The sequence below is a fragment of the Ovis aries genome, chromosome 3 (genome assembly GCF_016772045.2).
Source record: "Ovis aries strain OAR_USU_Benz2616 breed Rambouillet chromosome 3, ARS-UI_Ramb_v3.0, whole genome shotgun sequence".
NCBI classification, from domain to species: Eukaryota; Metazoa; Chordata; class Mammalia; order Artiodactyla; family Bovidae; genus Ovis; species Ovis aries.
The window spans coordinates 212,839,733-212,858,878 of NC_056056.1; the positions used below are offsets into that span (position 1 = coordinate 212,839,733).

A 19,146-nucleotide genomic window follows, 5' to 3' on the forward strand; every position below is an offset into this window, starting at 1 on the left:
TCTCTGCAGTTCCATCGAGAGAAAGCTGGCCTTTCCTGACTGGTGGCCGCACCACTGCCTGGTTGCCAGGCCCTCCCTTCACCTGCCCATGGGCAACATCATCGTGCGCTTGGTCTGCAGGGATCCTGCCTGAGAAGGGGGTGCCGTGGGAGCCCCTTTGGGACTCACTGGGCTGCCAGGATACAGGAATAGGTGGACCAGCCAGCAGGAGACAACGAGGCTGACCCCAAAGAAACAGTGACCCCGCCATTCCTGGGCCCACCCCCAGCAACTGCCCTGCCTGGAATGGAGTCTGCCTTCTGCTCGGCCCAGCTCTGTGGGCTGCTGATTCCTGGCCGGTCTGTGAGTGGCTGTGGAGGCTGCAGCCACCCTGCCCTGGCTTGTTTCTCAGGATCCACATTCTCAGAGGTGAGATGGAGCAGGCTCTTCCAGCCTCTCCCTTTTGCCCTCGGAAACCCAGAATGTCATCCATCCCCACCTCCTGCTGTCCGCAGGGCCGTTCTGCCCCAGCTTCTGGTCCCCTCGGCCACCTTTTCTCTAAGTCCTGAAGAACTGCTCCCCAACCTCCCGGCCTCACTTCCTCCCACACTGCTGGCCCTCACCTGCCCCTGGCCCTGCCAGCAGGATCCTCCTCCTGGCCTGGCTCCAGGGCCTCCCGCTCAGCCACGGAGCAGATGCCAAGACACCGCCTCCCCTGACATCAGCGATTATGCCGAGGGCCATTAGGCTCTCAGCATGGCTATTTTTAGAGACCCCGTGTCCATCACGGAGACACTTTCCTGTGTCCCCCCCTCCATGCAACCCCCCCCACCACCCCCTGCACAGCTTGGGTTCCTTAATTAAAAGTGCACTGTTGGTTTAGGCTCGCGTCTTGCATCACTTCTTTATTGATTCATGTACTGTTTTACCGCAGTCTCCCCAGGAAAGAGGAGCACACGCTGGTGAAGGGGGCTGGAGCACAGGCAGAGGCACCCCCGCCACCATGCCTCCCCCCCGTCTCCAGTTTGGCCTCTGAAAGCAGCCTCCTTGCTCCTTGAAGATCCCAGCAAGAGAGCTGGAGAGTCCTCCGTGACCCCATTCCCCCAAGGAGCCTGTTCAGCTGTTCTGCACGGGGGCGTGGTACAACTGGGGACTTGGGGGAGGATAAGCCCAGCCCTAGGACTCCCAGTCGTCATCATCTTCCTCGCCCGGGGGCTGATGTGGGGGAGGCAGGGGCGGGATGGAATCTGACATCCGGGCGAAGGCCCCCCCTGGCCCCTCGCTGGCCCCGGACCCAGGTCCTTTCCCAGAGATACCTAGGAGGGCAGACGCTGGAGTGAGGAGCTGGTCTGGCTGGTGGCACCAGGCCACCCAGGCCCTAGAGACCTGAAAACCGTGAGGAAGGAGGAGGCACTGGGGTCCTGCTTCCTACCTTTGCGCCTCATGGCCAGCTTGTTGAAAAGGTCCGACATCAGGTCCCCGCCCTGGGTGGTGGCTCTCACTGCAGTGGGAAAGCATGGCGACAAGGTGAAGGCACCCGGGGTGGGCTCAGTCCAGCCTACGTGACATCCCAAGGCTCAGTCATGGGGTCCTCTGCACCGTCAAAACCCTGGCCCCTCCTGTGGCCCCTGCCACAGCTCCTGGAGCACTGGTCAGTGTTACTAGGAAAGCAGGTGACCACTGAGGAATGGAGTCACCGACATCCGGAGTCAAGCTCAGGGAGCGGAGTCGCCGCTGCCCTGAGATGGGCACAGGGAGCGGAGTCGCCGCCCTGAGACGGGCACAGAGCGGAGTCGCCGCCGCCCCGAGACGGGCACAGGGAGCGGAGTCACCGCCGCCCTGTGACAGGCACAGGGAGCGGAGTCGCCGCCCTGAGACGGGCACAGGGAGTGGCAGTGGACACAGGAGCCTGCCCGGGCTCCCCGTGCGGTGCTCAGCAGCACAGCGGGGATGACTCAGGGCTGGGGCCCCAGAGAGCTTGGCCGCTTTGGGCCCAGACATGGCATCTGTCAGCACTGGATACACAGCTGACGTAGCCCGGAGCCTCAAGGGGCCTCGAGAAGTGGGACACAGCCAGGTCCCCGTCTAAAAATATCCCTAGTCCCTGTTTCCTTGGACAATTGGCCAAGTCTAAGCAGGCTCCACCACTGGGCAGGAGGGGCCCACACACACCGGGGCGGCCTGCACAGGCCCTGGAGACACGGGCAGAGCGCCCTCCTGCAGCGGGTCCAGCCTCACCTTGCTCCTGCTCCTTCTGCTTCTTTTTCTCCAGCTTGCGCTCCTTCACACTGCGGAGCTTGGCCTTGCCGATGCCCCCGGCCTGGCGGATAGACTCCAGCAGAGTGGCCCGGCCACTGGAGGGGTCAACCACTTCCTTGGGCGCTCCTTGGACTGGGGCTGGAGGGTGGAAGGTGTGAGGAAGAATGGCTGCTGGGGCAGAGCCAGGCTGTGGGCCAGCACCGCCCAGGGCGGGTGCAGAGGTAGCCCGGGAGACACCACTGAAGGGCCACGTGGGCACTCGCTATATTTTCCATGGTTACTAGCAGCCCCCTGTCACTGGTTCAAGGGGAATGGGGGGGTCCAGGCTCCCTCTACCTTGAAGGTTAGAATTTCAGGAACCCACAGATACCGTTCGAAACTACTACTTTATGAACTCGGGAGGAATGTGATTTTGAAATCAGAACTATTCTGAAAATCTAGAATTGATGACCACTTAACTTAAGCTACAGAAAACCCTCCAGGGATCCAGAAGTTGGAGGCGCCTCTCCCCAACCCACACGCCCCGGGACTGCCCCTACCTGAAGGGGAGGCACCCCCGCTGTCGTCCCCCCTGGCGGGCTGTCCTGGCGGGGCCACAGGCGGGGGCGGAGGCGGGGGGACACTGATCTGTATGGCTGGAGCTGGGGGAGGTGGTGGAGGTGGCGGGGGCGGTGGGCGTGCCGTCAGCACCCCATCCTCGAGGTCTGGGACAGAAATCGAGGTGTCAGGTACCTTAGGAGGCAAGAGGCTGAGCAGGGGAGTGCCCGCCCCAGTCTGTCCCCAGCTCTCAGCCCACCTGGCTTGAAGGGCTGGGCCACCTCCGTGTGGAAGGTGGGCAGCTCAGGAATGGCACTGGGGGCAGAGGGGGCGATACCAGGGCCCAGATCTGCGCTGTACATGAGGTCGTCAGCCACACCTGGTAGGTCAGGCAGGTAGGACGGCACGTCGATGTCCGGCACCTGGCCCAGGTCGGGCACGTAGAAGTAGTTCTCCGGGACCTGTGGGTCGGGAGGGTGAGGGGGGCCAGGGAACGGGCCTTGGAGCTTCCCAGGTCCCCAAGCACAGCTGGGCGGGTAGGGGGCTCATCAGACCCCTGGTCCAGACAACACTGGGGGGCCATGCCTCCCCCACCCCCAGGCATCGTCTCCGTCCACCTGCCGCTCCAGCTGCTCTCTCCTGCTGATGGACAAAGGGGCATCAAACAGCTTCTCTTCTGTCTCAGCCCCCAGCATCACGTGGGTCTTTGTGACGGCACCGGCCAGGGGGTCCAGGAAGACATACTTCTTGTACCTGGAGAAGGCGGAGGGCAGGGGATGCAGCACCTGTGCTCGGCCCCCGGGCTGGACCGCCCTTCTCACGTCCTTAGGGCCCCAGCTCAAGTTAGGATTATGGCCTCCCAGGCCTTACGAGCCTCCTGGCTCCCAGGCCATAGACTTCCGCTGCACCCGAGCCTGGAGACCCCCTGGTCCCCCCCCCCCCCCCCCCCCCACTCACAGGTTCTCGGTGGTGTTGAAGAGCAGCAGGGAGCTGACAGAACTGATGTTGCTGGGGAGCCCGCCCAGCCCCTCCTCAGCCTCATCTTCAGGCTCTGGCTTGGTGTTCACACACACAGGGAAGAATTTCAGCTTCTCCTGGGGGTGTGGGGAGACAGGAATTGACCAAGGGAGGCGGGTTTCGGCTCCAAGCCAAAGAGCTCCCCTCACTCCCCCAGCAGTCAGAATCCTCTGGGGCCTTGGCTCCCTCCAGGGTGCAGGCACCCCCGCAGACCTGCAGGGCCCGCTCGTCCAGGGGGCGGTGCTTGCTCTGGATCCTGTGGCGGGGACGCCTCTGCAGGCCGGGGTCCTGGGCCCCTGTGAAGATTGAGCCGTACTCTCGCAGGCGCTCGGGGGCAGGGTACTTGGCGCTGGAGAACACCTGTGGATACAGGTCGTCTGGTCACTCCTGCTGGGGCCTGAGAAGCTCCAGCCAGCCTGGGTTTGGGGTGGAGGGATTGTGGGCAGGAGGAAACCTGAGGGGTAGCTGAAGCAGGGACCTGGCAGCTTCGGAGGCATGGGGAGAGGGGAAAGAAGAGGGATTTTGGGACTACTGACCAGCCAGAGGACAGGGCCACACGCTTGCTACCTTGATGGCTTTCTTGCTGCCCTTGATCTTCTCGATCTTGGCCTGGGCCAAGGACACCCTCTCCCCAATGGCCTGCAGCTGACTCCGGCTGAGCTCTACTCGCTGGGAGATCCTGCCACCAAAAAACAAAACAAAACAAAGCAGAAACTAATCACCAGGGCTGGAGGCTCCTCCCCAAGCCCCTGCAGCCTCTGGCCCCCTTTCTATTTCCAACAGCAAACAGGTGAACGGGGACTTGGGTAAGGGCTTGTGTCTGAATTGTTTGTTTTGGCTATGCCCCATAACATGTGGGATCTTAGTACTTGACCAGGGATTGAACCCGTGCCCCTGCAGTGCAAACACAGTCTTAACTCCTGGACCATTAGGGAAGCCCTCAGGTAAGGGCTCTTAAAACAGTAATACCTGCTTGTCAGGGCTGCTCCTGGAACTTCCCAGGTGACCTCAATCAGGACCATCCAACCTGAAGGGTCTGGGAACAGACTATATTCCATTCCCTGGAGCTCTGGGCAGGGACTGGCAATCACCATGGCACCAAGCTGGCACCTGTACATGCCACCTGAAAGGATGTAGTGCCCACCCACCAGGGCTTTCGTTCTCAGGCCCAGGTGAGCAGAGACAGAATCTTCATGACTTACATGGAAGAAACCAGAGCTTAGCGAGGCTGAGCGACAGGCCAGACTGGTCCTTATTTCAGTCCCAGAGCTGTCCACAAGGAACTGCCCAACTCAGAGCAGGTGGTTCTAGGTAAACCCTAGTTCCCACTGAGGTTCTCACAGCTGTGGGTAGGCTGCCAAAGGGCTGCCCCTCCCCTTCCCAGGATTAGCGGGCTCCAGCAACAGGGCACCCTGTTAGTTCCTGAATATGCCCAACACTGCCTTGTCATGTGGCCCAGCCATCTCCCCACACGGCTGGTCCTTCACTTCACTCAGCCCCAAGCCAAAGCCTCCCTGAGACAGAGTTTAAAACTCACTGTCACTTTCCAACCCCTAGCTGGCTCTATTACACACTGCCACCTGTCACCATCACAGAGACATCATTTTGCCAACAAAGGTCTGCAGAGTCAAAGCTATGGTTTTTCTAGTAGTCATGCAGGGATGTGAGAGCTGGACCCTAAAGGCTGAGCACCGAAGAATTAATGCTTTCCAACTGCGGTGCTGGAGAAGACCTTTGAGAGTCCCTTGGACTGCAAGGAGATCAAACCAGTCAATCCTAAAAGAAGTCAACGCTGAACTGATGTGAAGAGCCAACGCACTGGAAAAGACCCTGTTGCTGGGAAAGATTGAGGGTGAGAGGAGAAGGGGTGACAGGATTAGATGGCTGGATGGCATCAGTGACTCCATGGATGTGAGTTTGAGCAAACTCAGGGAGATAGCAAAGAACAGGGAAGCCTGGCATACTGCAGTTCATGAGGTCGCAAAGAGCTGGATACGACTTAGCAGCTGAACAAGAACCACCTGTCACCATGTGTCTCCTGCCTGTGGGCTCCTAGGCTTGGGGCTCTGCTCTCTGCTGTGTTCCCAGCACGTGGCACTGTGCCGGGCACCTGAAGGGCTCCTGTGCGGTCACTGAATGGCCAGCACCACATGCCCCAAGGTAAATGCACACGCGCCTCACTTTCACTATTCAGCAGCACAAGGTTCTTCTCACTTCCCAGGAGCCCCAGCCCACCCCACCAGGGTGTCCTCTGCCTAAGAGCCCCCCGACCTCCAGGAACACCAGCCCCTGACCGTGGCCACAGCTGGTGGATGGCAGAAGGCCCGCGGTCTCTGGTCAGACACCACACAGCGAGAGAACTCAAGGACTTTTTTTACCAGCCCTGATCAGCCACTTTCACAAGCGCAGGGTCTCCACCCTGATGAAGTCTCCTTGATTACTCCTGTGGCCGCTCGTGTGCAGGGGCTTGGGGACGCAGGGGATGGGCTCCAAGCAGGTACCCAAACCAGCTTAGTTTTCCTCAACAGGCTGGTCTGAGTGGGACAGCAATGCATACCAGATCAAAAGGCATAGCTTCCTTCCAGGAGATATGGAACCAGTGACCTGTCTGGGCCCACTTTCTGGCGGGGAGGACGGGTTCTCTACTTGCACACAGGCCACCTTCTCTAGTTCCCAGCTCAGCCCCACGCTGCTGGGAGATGAAGCAACCTCACAGTTAACATAATGGCGGCATAAAAGGTGGATGTCAGAACTGGACACAGACGGAGCCTGCTCTCTGATTTCTCAAAGTTGCAGACATCAAGCTTAACAGTGAACCCTGGCAAATTTCCGGAATGGATTATTAAATACAGGGTCCTGAGCAATCTGAAATGGAAGAGGTGGATCCCCAGGGCAAACACTGTTCTAAATTTATAGCGTTTTCTGACAGGGTTATTAGCCTGGTGTAAGAGGGGAAAAACCTCACACGCGGTGCAGCCTGAGTCAGCAAGGATGCTGATGGCTTCTCACAAAGTCCTGTGGATGAGATGGAGCTGCGGGCTGGAGAAGAGCACACTTAGGAAAAATCAGAGCGAGCCAGAGAGCAGCAGCACCCGGAAGGCACCATGGGCTGATTTCAGTCGTGAACAAAGGTCTCTGGCAGGGCCTCGCACAGCTCACCCAGTGCTTGATTAGGAAGCTGGGGTATCCAATGGGAAGGCCCCCAAACAGTCTGCATGGTGGAATCAAGACCCACATGAGCTGAAAGGCCAGGAAAGGTGACACTGATACAGAATGACTGTGAAGCTCAGCACTCAGGCGCACAAATACGGGGGGACAGAGGTTGAGCAGGGGTTCAGGTGAAGGAGGACCTGACGACTTTGGTCACCTAGGCGCTAATGGCAACCTGGACTAAGGAAGTGAGTCCATGGAGCACACAGCACCATGTTCCTCTCCCACCTTCTTTCAACAAATGGGACATCCACTCTCTTGGAGGCATGGCAGAGGAAGCAGAGCCCTGGATTCATGAGCTCATCTCCTGGACACCATACTCACGCACAGCCGTGTCTCCTTCAAACCAGGTCCACACATTAAGAGGACCCTGAATTCCCTTCCGGGCTACAGGCTCTGCCTGAGTCACAGTTGCACCGCTAGCACCTGGGACAGCACCTGACACGGAACACAGCAGCTAGGTAAGAAGTGAGGAGGCAACGAATGTCCAGAGAAGGGTGAGGAGCAAGGTGAGGAGTGAGAAGCTCACATCATACAAGGCAAATGAAGGACATTCGGTCTAAAGATGAGATGACTTTGAGAATGTAACTCCCTTCAGATACCAGAAGACCTCAGGTGCTGTCAGGTGGGAAAGCAATCATCACCAGAAAGAGTGGGGTGCATCAGAGTCTGTGGTGGCAGAGGGGCGGGTGGGGGGGGGCAGTGTGGCCTAGGAAGCCATCAGACTCCAGCTGGATGCCCACTGTCAGGGTGCTCCGGGGTGGATTCCTGTGAGGACAGGATGGAAGATGAAATTCCCAGAGTTCTATTCTTATCTAAGTAATGTCCTGCTTGTTGACAAAGGCCTCAGGCAGCCCAATCTCAGACCAAGGGTGAGAGAAAAGGTTTCAGCTGGCGGGTCATCTCTCCTGACTGGCAGCGGCAGGCTGGAAGGCAGTGTTGGGAAGGCTTGCGGGGCCACGTGGGGTGGGGCCCGAGAGCCAGGACTGATCAGCAACATCCATTGTGAACAGGATGGTGCCAAGAGGGCAACTTGTTTGTTCTTCATCTAGACCCCACGGCTCAGCCCCCAGGCTCATCCCTGTAGCTGCAACCCCACAGTGTCACCAGGACCCCAGCAGGGAGGAGCAGGCTCAGTGGGTCTGCTCAGAGCCTGGGGCAGAGAGAGATCAGGCAACACACGCCTGCTCCCAAGGAGACAGACAACTGCCATGTCCCCAAGCCCTGGGGACAGCAGCACTATGGCCGTGGGCAGGTCACTTAACTGGTCCATGTCCCACCTTCAGCTGAGAAGCAAGGCTGGTAACTTCTCCATCGGAGAATTGCCGTAAAGGTCAAAGTCAGTGATGTGTATCTCATGACCAGAAAAGCCGACAAGTCCCCAGAACACGGTCAACACCTGCCTGGACCACCCACAGATTGGGTGGGGTGAGAGGCCCCAGGCAGTGCTGAGTAGACCTGGAGAAGAACATTCCAGATTCCAGACAAGGACATGGCACACTGCAAGGGAGCACTGTGGAGGGCAGAGGGCTCCTCTGCCGGGGCCTGGGGCGTGAGGCGATCAAGGTCAACGAGGCCCCCAGGGGGCCAGGACAGTGCCTCGGCTGCCTGTCCCATCACCTCCAAAGCCAAAGCTGATCCCCACAACCCTCTGTGGAGATCGCCTATGAAGCCAGGCAGGCCCAGGGCTCCCTTGGGGCTGCTGCTGCTCCCAGCATCACACCAGTCAGCTGCTGGTGGGGGGTGGCGAAGACCCCCCAGCTCTAACTGCCGCTCCTCTCCCCTCCCCAGCACCCACCCCATCAGCTCTCTGAGCAGCTCTTGCTTTCCCCTGGATCTTCTCCACTAGCTGGGGTAATTAAGAATGATCTGCTAATTATGCAGGCGGCTGATTGAGGCCTCCTAACCCTGGGAGGCATCAGGTGCCGATCAGCAGGGAGGAGGGGAGCATGGAGGAAGGGGAGAGGATGGAGGAAGAGGAAGAGAGGGGAGGGGAAGGAGGGGGAGGAAAGGAAGAAAAGACCAGGGAAAAGCTCTGCAGAGGGCAAGTGGTCAGGCTGGGGCCTCCAGGGAGGACCGTCTCTAAACCCGCCATTCACACAGTCCCCTCCACTCCTCCTGCAGCCCCTCTGCCGTCATCTAAGTCATGTGGAACAGGTGACGTCTCTGGGTAGCTATTTTGGGGCTGGCATCTCCCAGGTGACGAGGGGCAGGTGAGGGCGGGAGGTCTGCTTGGCAGGAGAAAAGGCTGGGGAGGGGCTGTGAGGAGCGGTCCAGGCGCCCGCAAGGTCCTTGTCATTCTCTCCAGCTCTGTAGACTCGGCTGCAGGCTGCGGTAGAGCAGAGCGGGAGAAGGACCCGGCTCAGAATGCTAATACCCTATGAGCTCACCTGCCTGCAGAGCTGGGCACAGGCTCCAGGGGGGCCAAGGGCTGGGCCTGGGCCTGAACAGAGGGGAGGGGAGGGGAGGGGAGGGGAGGGGAGGGGAGGGGAGGGGAGAGGGCTCTTCTCTGCAAGAGGAGTTATGTTCAAGGGGACCGATTCCACGCTGGAGTCACATCCCCACTGCAAAAGCCCATGAGGAGAAAAGAGCCTCAGGCTCGTAGGCGGCTGGGGGATAGGGGGGCAGGGCTCGGCATCCCCACTCCCTGTCGTCCCCGACCCCTCCCTCCCCTTCGACCTCATTCCCAATCTGTCACTATGTCCCGTCAGCATTCCCTTTGAAGTGTCTCTTATCCGCCCATCCTGCACCGCAGCCCCCCTCCCTGGCCCCTGTGCAGCTGCCTGATGACCCCTCCCAGCTCTCTGTCCCATCACTTCCTGCTCAGAACCCATCAAGGCTCCCCAAACCCTGGGCTTAAGCTCAAAGCCCCATCCAGCTGGGAGAAGCCCTCATGGCCCTGATGTGGCCCAGCTCTCCCCTCACCCACTCCTCCCACCGGAGACCATCTCAGCATTGTGGGGACATGAGAAGGGCTTGGTGGTGAGGGGCACAAACACGGAGGCTGACTTTCACCCCATCCTGCAGTGAAGGCGCAGACCGCAGGGACAGTGGCTTCTGGGCTGGGGTGCTGAGGGCCCTGCCGCCAGGGGCACCACCCTCCAGTCAGGCCTCAAGCCCCTGGCGCCCCTTTCCAGGTCCCAGGCAGACCGCATTCCCCACCCCTCAGCAGAACCTGCCCCATGTGGCACCCCTTCAGGAGGCCTTCCCTGACCCGGGAGCAGGCGGTCATGTTCCTCTCACCAACTGCTCCCTCATTTCATCACAGCCAGCCTCCACTGGGGATGCCACTGCTCCCACAGGCCTGGTCCCCACATTTCAGGTTAAACCCTAGGTCCTGGGCGTTAGGCATGTGACCAAGGGCTGAGCCAGCCGCCGTGTCACCCCCATCCCGCCCCAGCCATGGCTCTGGGACCGCCGTGAGGCTGGGGCTTCTGGGGAGGCGCTCTTTCCTGTTGGACCTAAGCTGTGGGCCCACTGGTCACCTTGCAAGAGCAAGGCCTGTCTGGGGGTGGGGCCAACCCAGAGGTAGCGAGCAGGGAGGGGATGAAAGCAAACCGGGTCCTCACGACATCACTGAGCCCTGCGGCTCCAAAGCCTGCTCTGCCGGCTGGTTACTTTTGCTTCAGTTAGTTTGGGGAACCTAACTGATATAAACGTGCTGCCAAGTCTTGCTTCTCTCTCCTCTGGATCCCCAGGTGCCCACACAGTGCATGCTACATGGCTCAGAATCCGCTCAGCCAGTGGCTCTCCCCTCTGAGATATGCCGCCCCTGAGCACAGGGACCACGTGGCCATGCATCATCGGTATTCCTCAGTCCCGAACGCTGGGCACCTGCTGGGAAAGGGGCAGAGCCACCCGGAAGTCGGAAGTCGGCTGTTTAGGGGAGCACCCTGCCAGCCCTGGGCCTCAACGAGCCTACCACCCCTCCATGTGACATGGCCTTCCTGCCCTCTGCTTCTCCCATCCAGGAGCAGAGGAACCTGGAAATGTCTACAGGAAGGGAAAGGAAAGCATGCTAAGAATCCAATGCTCCCCTTATAGACAGGCAGGCATGCAGCCACGGTCCTGGCGAGGAAACACAAGTATCTCTGATGGACTGTTTCATCACGAGGTGTGGGGTGACCGGAATCTGGCACTAGTAGCTTTTAAAGGCCTGTGTCCTCTTGCTTAGGTGACCCCTGGATACATTTAGCACCTAACACTTTCTATAACTACTGACAACAGGTAATGGAGGGCTAGCACAGGCGGCAAATGAGCAGAGATGATGTTACTAAATAACAAGAGGGAACATTTACTGGATGCTTACTATACACCAGGCACTTCGGTTCCTTTGTAAATTTCAATTCATTTCATCTTAACGATGATCCTCCGAGGAAGGCACCATTATCATTGCCATTTTATGGATGGGAACATTGAGGCTTTACATGGAGGTTGCTGCTGCTGCTGCTGCTGCTAAGTCGCTTCAGTCGTGTCTGACTCTGTGTGACCCCAGAAACGGCAGCCCACCAGGCCTCCCAGCCCCTGGGATTCTCCAGGCAAGAACACTGGAGTAGGTTGCCATTTCCTTCTCCAATGCATAAAAGTGAAAGTGAAGTCGCTCAGTCGTGTCCGACTCTTAGCAACTCCATGGACTGCAGCCTACCAAGAGTATTGGAGTGGGGTGCCATAGGGAGGTTAAGAGCAAGCAAATAGGGAAACCAGACTGGAGCCAGGAAGTCCGCTCCAGAGTCAACCCCCTTAATGAGGCCCCGCTCTCAGTTACACTCACTTCCTGGAGAGGCCTGGGGCAGCCAGGTGCTTTAGAGGGCAGCTCAGAGGCATTAGAGTCAAGTGTTGGGACTCTCCATCTGGAGACAATGGCCCCATTTTCTGCCCCCACTGGGGAAGGCTTCTGGGAAGAGGTGGGGTTCCAGCTAGTGGAGGAGGAGATTGCACGCTGCAGTGGTGGGGGTCCCTGGTCTGGGATACAAGCAGGGGACAGTGGGGGAGACTTGGCCAGGAGCGGGTCAAGTGCTCCAGCCGGGGAAGCACAGCGTGGGCATCCAGGAAGAAGCGCTAGCCCATCTTAGCTTGCTCACGGCCAGAGAAACAGGACCCTACACAGGACAAAACTAGGGAACCTTTGCAGAAAACAGCAAACACCACACACGCGCTCAACCAAGACTGAATGAAAAATCACAAGAGCCTGAGAGCTGAACTGGATCAGCGCTAGGGGTACAAGCAGCCACCACTCCCCACCTGGGATCACTGAGGACCCAAGGCCACCTTGCCAGCCTCCCGAAGCCCCTTGCTCCAGCCACACTGGCTTCCACTGAGGCCCCTTTCCACTTTAGTTCATGCTCTTCCTCCTTTCTTGGTTCTTCCCCCAACCTACCCACTCACGATATTTTCCCTTCCACCAGTCCAGCTTTTCCTCACATATGTCTTCCCTGACCCTATAGACCAAGTCAGGCCTCTTATCACAGAGACAGGGGTAATTCCAGAGCCTGGAGCCCCCACACCTGGGTGTGACGCCTAGTTCCACTGCTCAGGCAAGTCTCCTGACCCTTCTGCCAGAGTTTCCTCATCAACAAAGTGGAAATAACAGAAGCTCAAACAAAAAGCTGTTGAGGGACTTCTCTGGTGGTCCAGGGGCTAAGACTCTGCGCTCCCAGTGCAGAGGGTCTGAGTTCGATCCCTGGTCAGAGAACTAAATCCCAAATGCCGCAACTAAGACCCAGCACAGCCAAATAAATAAATACATATTGAAAAAAAAAAAAGGCTGTTAAAAGTGTTGAATGAGTGAACACACTCAGGTCAAAGGTGGCACACAGTTAATGTGACACAAATATTAGGTGTTACAAGACAGTAGAGATTGGTTTTACCACAACTGTAACTAACACCCAACTGATCACTTAGAGTCTGTCTCTGCTGCTGGAGTGGACCCTCCAGCTGGGCAAGGATGCTGCCTTATTAAAGGGCCCAGAGCCTTGCACACAAGAAATGGTGGATAACCAACCATGGGCTGACTGGCGGAACAGGTGAAGGAACAGGGCACCCCAGCAAGGGAAGAGCAGTTGGGAGAGTCATACCACTGCCAGCGCCCGTGGATGCATGGGGAACCCCAGGGCTAAGCAGGATGGTAAACAGTGAGCGCTTACAAGAAAAAGTCTACACAGAGGACCCAGCTTGGCCCCCTGGGCACAGGGGACCCAGCTGGCTTCCCTCAGGACCATAAGTCCCCACAGAGGTGCTCCAAGAGGGTGCCTCTGGGACTGGAGAGATGACTGCCTGGGCCAGGGAGCAGCACCCACCTGCTGAAGATGTCTCCGGAGACCTTCTGCAGGTACTGCAGGGCATCCGCCACCTGCTGGATGGCCTCCTCTCGCCGCAGGTCTGGCTGAATGAGGGGCACTGCATAGGTCTGACCGGCCAAGGAATGCTGGGTCCCCGTGGGGGTCATGGTGCCTGGGGGAGAGAAGGGAGCATCAGGACCCCCCCATCCCACACCCACCCATCACAGGGCCAGGTGCAGGAGAAGAGCATGCACCAGACCCCATCCCAATGGTCTGCACGGCTTCAGCCTGGGTGGCAGTCGGGGGGCTGCCAGGAGCTACTGTTCTGTCAATGCTGGTTGAGTGAGCAGGGGAAACTGTAAGGACCAGAGATGGACACAAGGCATTCAGAGGGCACTGACTGGCTGCCACAAGGTGAGTGCATGGTACCCAGCTAGGTGCCCTTGCCCTACCTCATCTCACCTCAACCTCCCAAGCCTGGATGAACAATAAAGAAACCGTGACTGTGGAGTGAAAAAGAGGGATGGATTGCGGGGCAGTGGGGAATTGCCTGTGTCTGCTGCCAGGTACCAGCAAATGGTACCGGTTCTGTAAGAGCACAGAAAATATGGACTCTGGGTTCTTCCTCTTCTGGTCCCTGGGACCTGCTCCCGAGAAAGGACAGGCAACGGCGGGAGGCAGGGATGTCCGGGCTCTGCTCTCCCGAATTAGAGCTGCGTGTGGGGTGGGGAGAGGCAGGAGGAAGGAGGGACACATGGGGGGTGGACAGGAAGGAAAAACCCTCCTTCGAACTGTAAGAGGAGGGCAGAGTCAGTCTATTTATACTGGCTTTAATTAACTCCGCTCCCTGGTGCCACCAAAGCAGCAATCACACTGCAGACGGCACTGATGTGATTGGCAAGAGAGGCATCGGGCAGAATATTAAGGCACCAAGCCCCTATAAATAGGCCTAATCACGGCCCCTCGGTAGAAGACCGTGAAGAAGACATTAATCAGCCTGGCACCGTGCCCCAGACCTGCTCTCCTAGGTTGCAACAGAAGTGTGGGTGGGGCTGGGTAAGTCAGCCCAGGGTGGGTTTAGAAGGCTTTGTTTGAGCTTCAAGTCCTATATGACCTGGGGTAAGTTGCTTGCCTTCTCTGAACCTCTGATTCTTTCCACTTCTCATCCCACAGACTGAGAATGGCACTGCCCTCTGAAAAGTAGTTATGCTCAATGCTTCACACCAATATCCTCACCTTGCTGGAGCTTACTCCTCCTTGCCCTCTGCTGGCTTCCCCCACTCTTCCTTCCACCCACCTTGTTCTCTCCTACCCTTCCCAGGCCAGCATTCTTCCTGGTCTGAGATGACCAGTCTGCTCTCCAAGCTCTTCTACAGCGGTGAACACCTCAGCTTCCTACACCTGAGCCTGCCTAGCACCCTCATCAGGATTCTCGGAGTAACTCCTCACCTCCCCACCTCTCCTCCCACCATCAAGTGACCAAAGTGGAGCTAACTGATCCCAAACCATCCCCACACCTGCCCCTCTTTGCATTTATGGTGACGCAGCTCTGCTGGGCATCCTAGCTTAGTTCAGTATCTCAGTTTTCCCACCTTTAAGACAGAGAGGGAGGAAAAGGCAGAAAGAAGGTATTTTCTGTGCTTATCTTGAGATGCACTTCTCATGGTCAGTCACCCACCAAATGTATGTCTGTCCACGTACCAGGGGGTGGAACAGGCACAAAGCCCCCAGGCAAGGAAACAGCAGGTCAAAGAACTGAGAGCCTGAGTACAGGTGTCCAGAGCTTTTGCTCATTCTGTCTGCTAACAAGGGCTGATCAACTATCAGGCACTGGTCATGACCACAACGAAGAAGAATAAGACACTATGCTAGCTGTGAAGACAGCCTGGAAAACAATTAAACAGCAGGTGTTAATGCTCTAATCCAGCTGTGAACCCAGTGCTAGGGGACAATGAGGAAGGAGCAAGTGACAAACCCCTACTGGGGTCAGGGAGTCTGGGAAAGCTCTTGGCAGACGCTGTGTCTCCCTACCAGGCCTGGGAGAGAGGGCAGGGAGAGCACCCCAGGGAGAAGGGACAGCTGAACAAAGGTGTGTAGGGAAGGGCAAGTGGTTTGGGCAGGGAAGATAAAACCATCCTTGGAGGAGGAGCAGAAAAAGACAGTGGCCAGACTGCGAAAAACACTGATGGCAAGGAGTATGACTTGAGCCTGAAGGCCAGGAATGAGATCCTCAGACCTGCCAGGCGGTATAGGGGCCGCAAGCTACAGGGCTCCTGAGCACCTGAAATAAACGGAGCTCGTCTGAATGCAGATGGAGTCCATGCGTAAAATACACACCGAATTTCATACTTCCTACTGAAACGAAGAAAATATTTCATTAAAAATTTAAATACTGATGACATCATTGAAAGGACCATACTTTAAATACAGTGGGCTACTGCTGCTAAGTCACTTCAGTCGTGTCCGACTCTAAAAGTGAAAGTGAAGTCGTTCAGTCGTGTCCGATCTTAGAGACCCCATGGACCGCAGCCTACCAGGCTTCTCTGTCTATGGGATTTTCCAGGCAAGAGTACTGGAGTGGGGTACCATCGCCTTCTCCGACAGTGGGCTACCTAAAGTGTATTACTAAATTAATTTCGCTCTTCCTTTTTAAACTCACACATGTAACTCGTAGTTTCTTGCACAGTATGTTTTTCCTGGACGGCGGACGCTACCTTTGACTCTACGGCTTAGAGAATCCTGGTAAACACTGTGGATTCTCACAGGAGTGAACATACAACAAATCGACTCTCATAAATTCCGCTTTTACAATAAATTTGCAAGTGTTGGCATACCGACACCCACACCAACTGCGGGCAGGAACCCAGGCAGGGTTATAGCGGTGTGGGGTCAACCAGACGCCACAAAGGGAGGGTTACGAGAGCCGGGCCAGTGGTGGGCAGGCCCGCGGGGCGGGAGGCGGGCCCTCCTCGCAAACCGGTCGGGGTTCCCCAGGGCCCCAGGTCGCGGCGAGGGCGCGTACGAAGGCCCAGTCCGAATCCAGCGGACGGACGCACGGCCAGTCGGCGTCTGAGGCGGAAGTCACCCGGCCCGGGCCTCCCGGCCGGCGTCCCCCGGAGAGCCGCTCCCGCCTCCGTCCGTTCCCTCGGTGACCCGGCCCCAACACCCGCTCTCCGTCCCGCAGTCCCAGCCAGGCCTGCGCCCTCACCTGCGTTACGCCCGCCGCTTCCGCGACGCGACGCGCCGGGTCCCCGCCGCAGCCCGCTCCGCCTCCCGGGTGATCCGGCCCCGGAGCTCCGGCCCCGCCCCCAGCCGTCAGTTCCGCCGGCTCCGCGCGGCGGGTCTGGGCCCCCAGTGGCCGCCCGTCCCCTCAGCTCCGCCTTGCCCGGCGGCCAGACGCGACCCCCACGCTGCCCCGCCCCCGTGCCCTCTGCCCCCTCTTCCCGCGCAGCCGCTCCCTTGGCCGCGCGGCCCCGCCCTCCGCGCGCGCTCCACCCACTTCTCCTCTGTGATGCGCTTGATTGTACCTGTCTCTGCCGGTGTTTTCTGGGCTTGGCCTCCGCGGGCCGAGCTCCCCAGGGTCCGCCCAGTGCTCGCCCTCCCTTAGATAGTAACTGCCAGACACAGAAGGACCACGCTGTGCGAGGTGCCCCATAGCCGCCAGATCCAAACAGAACCAGAGCTGTGGTTGCGGTGGAAGCGTTATGGTTTAATGGGTTCAGAGCTCCTGACCGTCTGTTCTGGACTACACTTAAGTCAGGCTCCTCTGAATCCTCTTCCTAACTAGGCCTCCACTTGCGAAGCCCAGTTTTAGCAAGAATCCTGTCACTCGATTTAGCCAGAAACCTCCGCCCTCTTATCTGGCCAAATTCCTTCCTCCCTTACCCGCTGCCTGCCCCCTATCCCTGTCCCCAGGTAATGTCCCACCCCTCACCTGCCCGCCTGCGGCAAGAATCCTATCCTAGAGTTACCAGTCCCTCTTAAGTAAATTTCCATCCACCCCATCCCCTACCCTGCTGTTTGTCCAGAAGTCCCCACTTGTCTGCTGTATTTGGAATTGACCCCAGGTCTCTAATGACCTCTCTTTTCCCCTGTTGCCAAGTCCCGAAAAATCTGCTTTTACCACTTCAAAGACTGTGCGGCTCTGGTTTCCCTTCACATGTTGGTTTGGGACGATGACAGAGTTCTGGATATTGCTGATGGTTGCACGACGAGGTGGATGTATGTAATGCCACTGCACTGTACACTGAGAAATGGTTAAAATGGTAGATTTTATGATATGTCTTTGTTTCAACAAGAAAAAAGGCCTAGATGCTTGTTTAAAAGACTTAAAAAGTAAAATACATAAAAGCAGCATCAGTGCAAAGATTCTGTAATAGTCCCTCCTGGGGTCCATTGACTTGCCTCAGAATTCTTGTCCCCTCTCTTTTAGGGTTGCCAGATGAAAACAAGATGCCAAGGTCATTTGAATTTCAGATGAAAAAAAAAAGTTTTTTTAATTTTTATTTTTATATAAGTATGTCCCAAACTGAGCATGGGGCACACTTACATTTAAAAAATCATTTGTTGTTTATTTGAAATTCAGGATTAAGTGTTTTATGTATATATTTTTGCTAAATCTGGCAAAAATTTCTCTCTACTCTCTTCCAATTACTCTCAGAATTTTGTCCTCCTTCCCTACCCCTCTCTGCATTCTTCCCTGGGAGAGAGTTAGGATGAAATGTCTCTTTTGATGAGGAGACCCCAGTGTTTGCAGGCTGCAGCATACTGTTCCCACCAATGATGGGAAAGAGATGGGTTTGCACCTGTATTATAGACCAAAGGTGCACCTCTTCCAATACATTAACACCTAACCCCCAAGGTGACAGCATTTGGGCTGGGGCCTTTAGGAGGTAATTAGAGGCAGACAATGTCAGGAGGGTGGGGCTCTCATGAGGGGAGACAGCCCTGATGAGAAGAGATCCTCTGTCTCTCTGCAACAGTAAGGACACAGACAAAAGGGAAAAGGGCTCTCTCCAGGAATCAAATTGGCCAGTACCTTGATCTCGGATTTTGGAGCCTCCAGAACTGTGAAAAATAAATTTAAGCTGTTTAAGCCACTCTATGGTATCTTGTTTTTGACTAACACAACTTGCAAGCTCATTTCCCCCTCACTCCACCTGAGCAATGACTGATCAGATTAAGGTGTCCAGAACACATCAAAGAGGGACTGATGGGGTCTCGGCTGCTGCATTTGTAAATTGGGGTTAAGGGTTGAGCACGGGAGAGAAAGGATATCTAAGTGCTCTGTGATCTGTGAAGTGTGTTCAGACACGAAGGGCTTGGGATGTCTGTCTGTACATAAACATGTTCCCACATACTCCACACATCAAACCCGGCTGTCTTCTCACAAAAGTGCTGCAAGACAGCACACCCAGCCCGGAGCAGCCAGTTCACCCTCCAAACTGCTTACCCTCACTTCATCCAAGTCCTCTACCTCATCTACCAACGACTGGCTATCCCACACTTCATTTCAAAGCTTTCCTAGGAGCTGCATTGCGAAGACATTTAACCTCAGCCACTGGAGCTGTAGTGATAATGCTGAGGATAAAGAAAAGCTGAGTGTCGTCTTAATGTGTGGACACTGGGGCCCCACTTGCCTCTGGTGACCCATCATGTAATTCTATTCACACAAAATATCCAGAAAAGTCGATGCAGTTTGGTTGTTTCCAAGAATGAGGGGAAGGGGTAATGTGAAACGGCTTCTTAATGGGAACATGTGTGCTCGGTCGTGTCCGACTCTCTGCAACCCTATGTACTATAACCTGCCAGGCTTCTCTGTACGTGGGATTCTCCAAGCAAGAATACTGGAGTGGGCTGCCATGCC

At 56.8% G+C, this 19,146-nt stretch overlaps 2 protein-coding genes across 10 annotated transcripts in view; one reads left to right on the forward strand and one right to left on the reverse strand.

The window, feature by feature from the left end:
• Positions 1–861, forward strand: part of DDX11 (DEAD/H-box helicase 11) — a 32,884-nt gene extending 32,023 nt beyond the window's left edge. For all 8 annotated transcript variants that reach the window (XM_027968011.2, XM_060414262.1, XM_042247657.1 and 5 more), the window contains one exon: positions 10–861. In XM_027968011.2, the coding sequence (XP_027823812.1) occupies positions 10–39 (30 nt within the window). In that variant the 3' untranslated portion in view covers positions 40–861. The remainder of the gene's footprint in view (positions 1–9) is intronic.
• On the reverse strand, positions 858–16,712 carry WASHC1 (WASH complex subunit 1). Of its 2 annotated transcripts, none has more exons than XM_027968014.2 (11): positions 16,489–16,712; positions 13,299–13,452; positions 4,360–4,471; positions 4,006–4,152; positions 3,733–3,869; positions 3,393–3,528; positions 3,035–3,236; positions 2,778–2,942; positions 2,218–2,376; positions 1,412–1,480; positions 858–1,295 (listed from the first exon to the last, which is right to left on the reverse strand). In XM_027968014.2, exons 2-11 carry the CDS (start codon positions 13,445–13,447, stop codon positions 1,156–1,158), a joined length of 1,416 nt encoding a protein of 471 aa, XP_027823815.2. In that variant the 5' UTR covers positions 13,448–13,452; positions 16,489–16,712; the 3' UTR covers positions 858–1,155. The 2 variants fall into 2 exon arrangements, with proteins under 2 accessions (XP_027823815.2, XP_042103593.1); XM_042247659.2 differs by having other exon boundaries at positions 15,562–16,570.
• Positions 16,713–19,146: the final 2,434 nt, after the last annotated feature.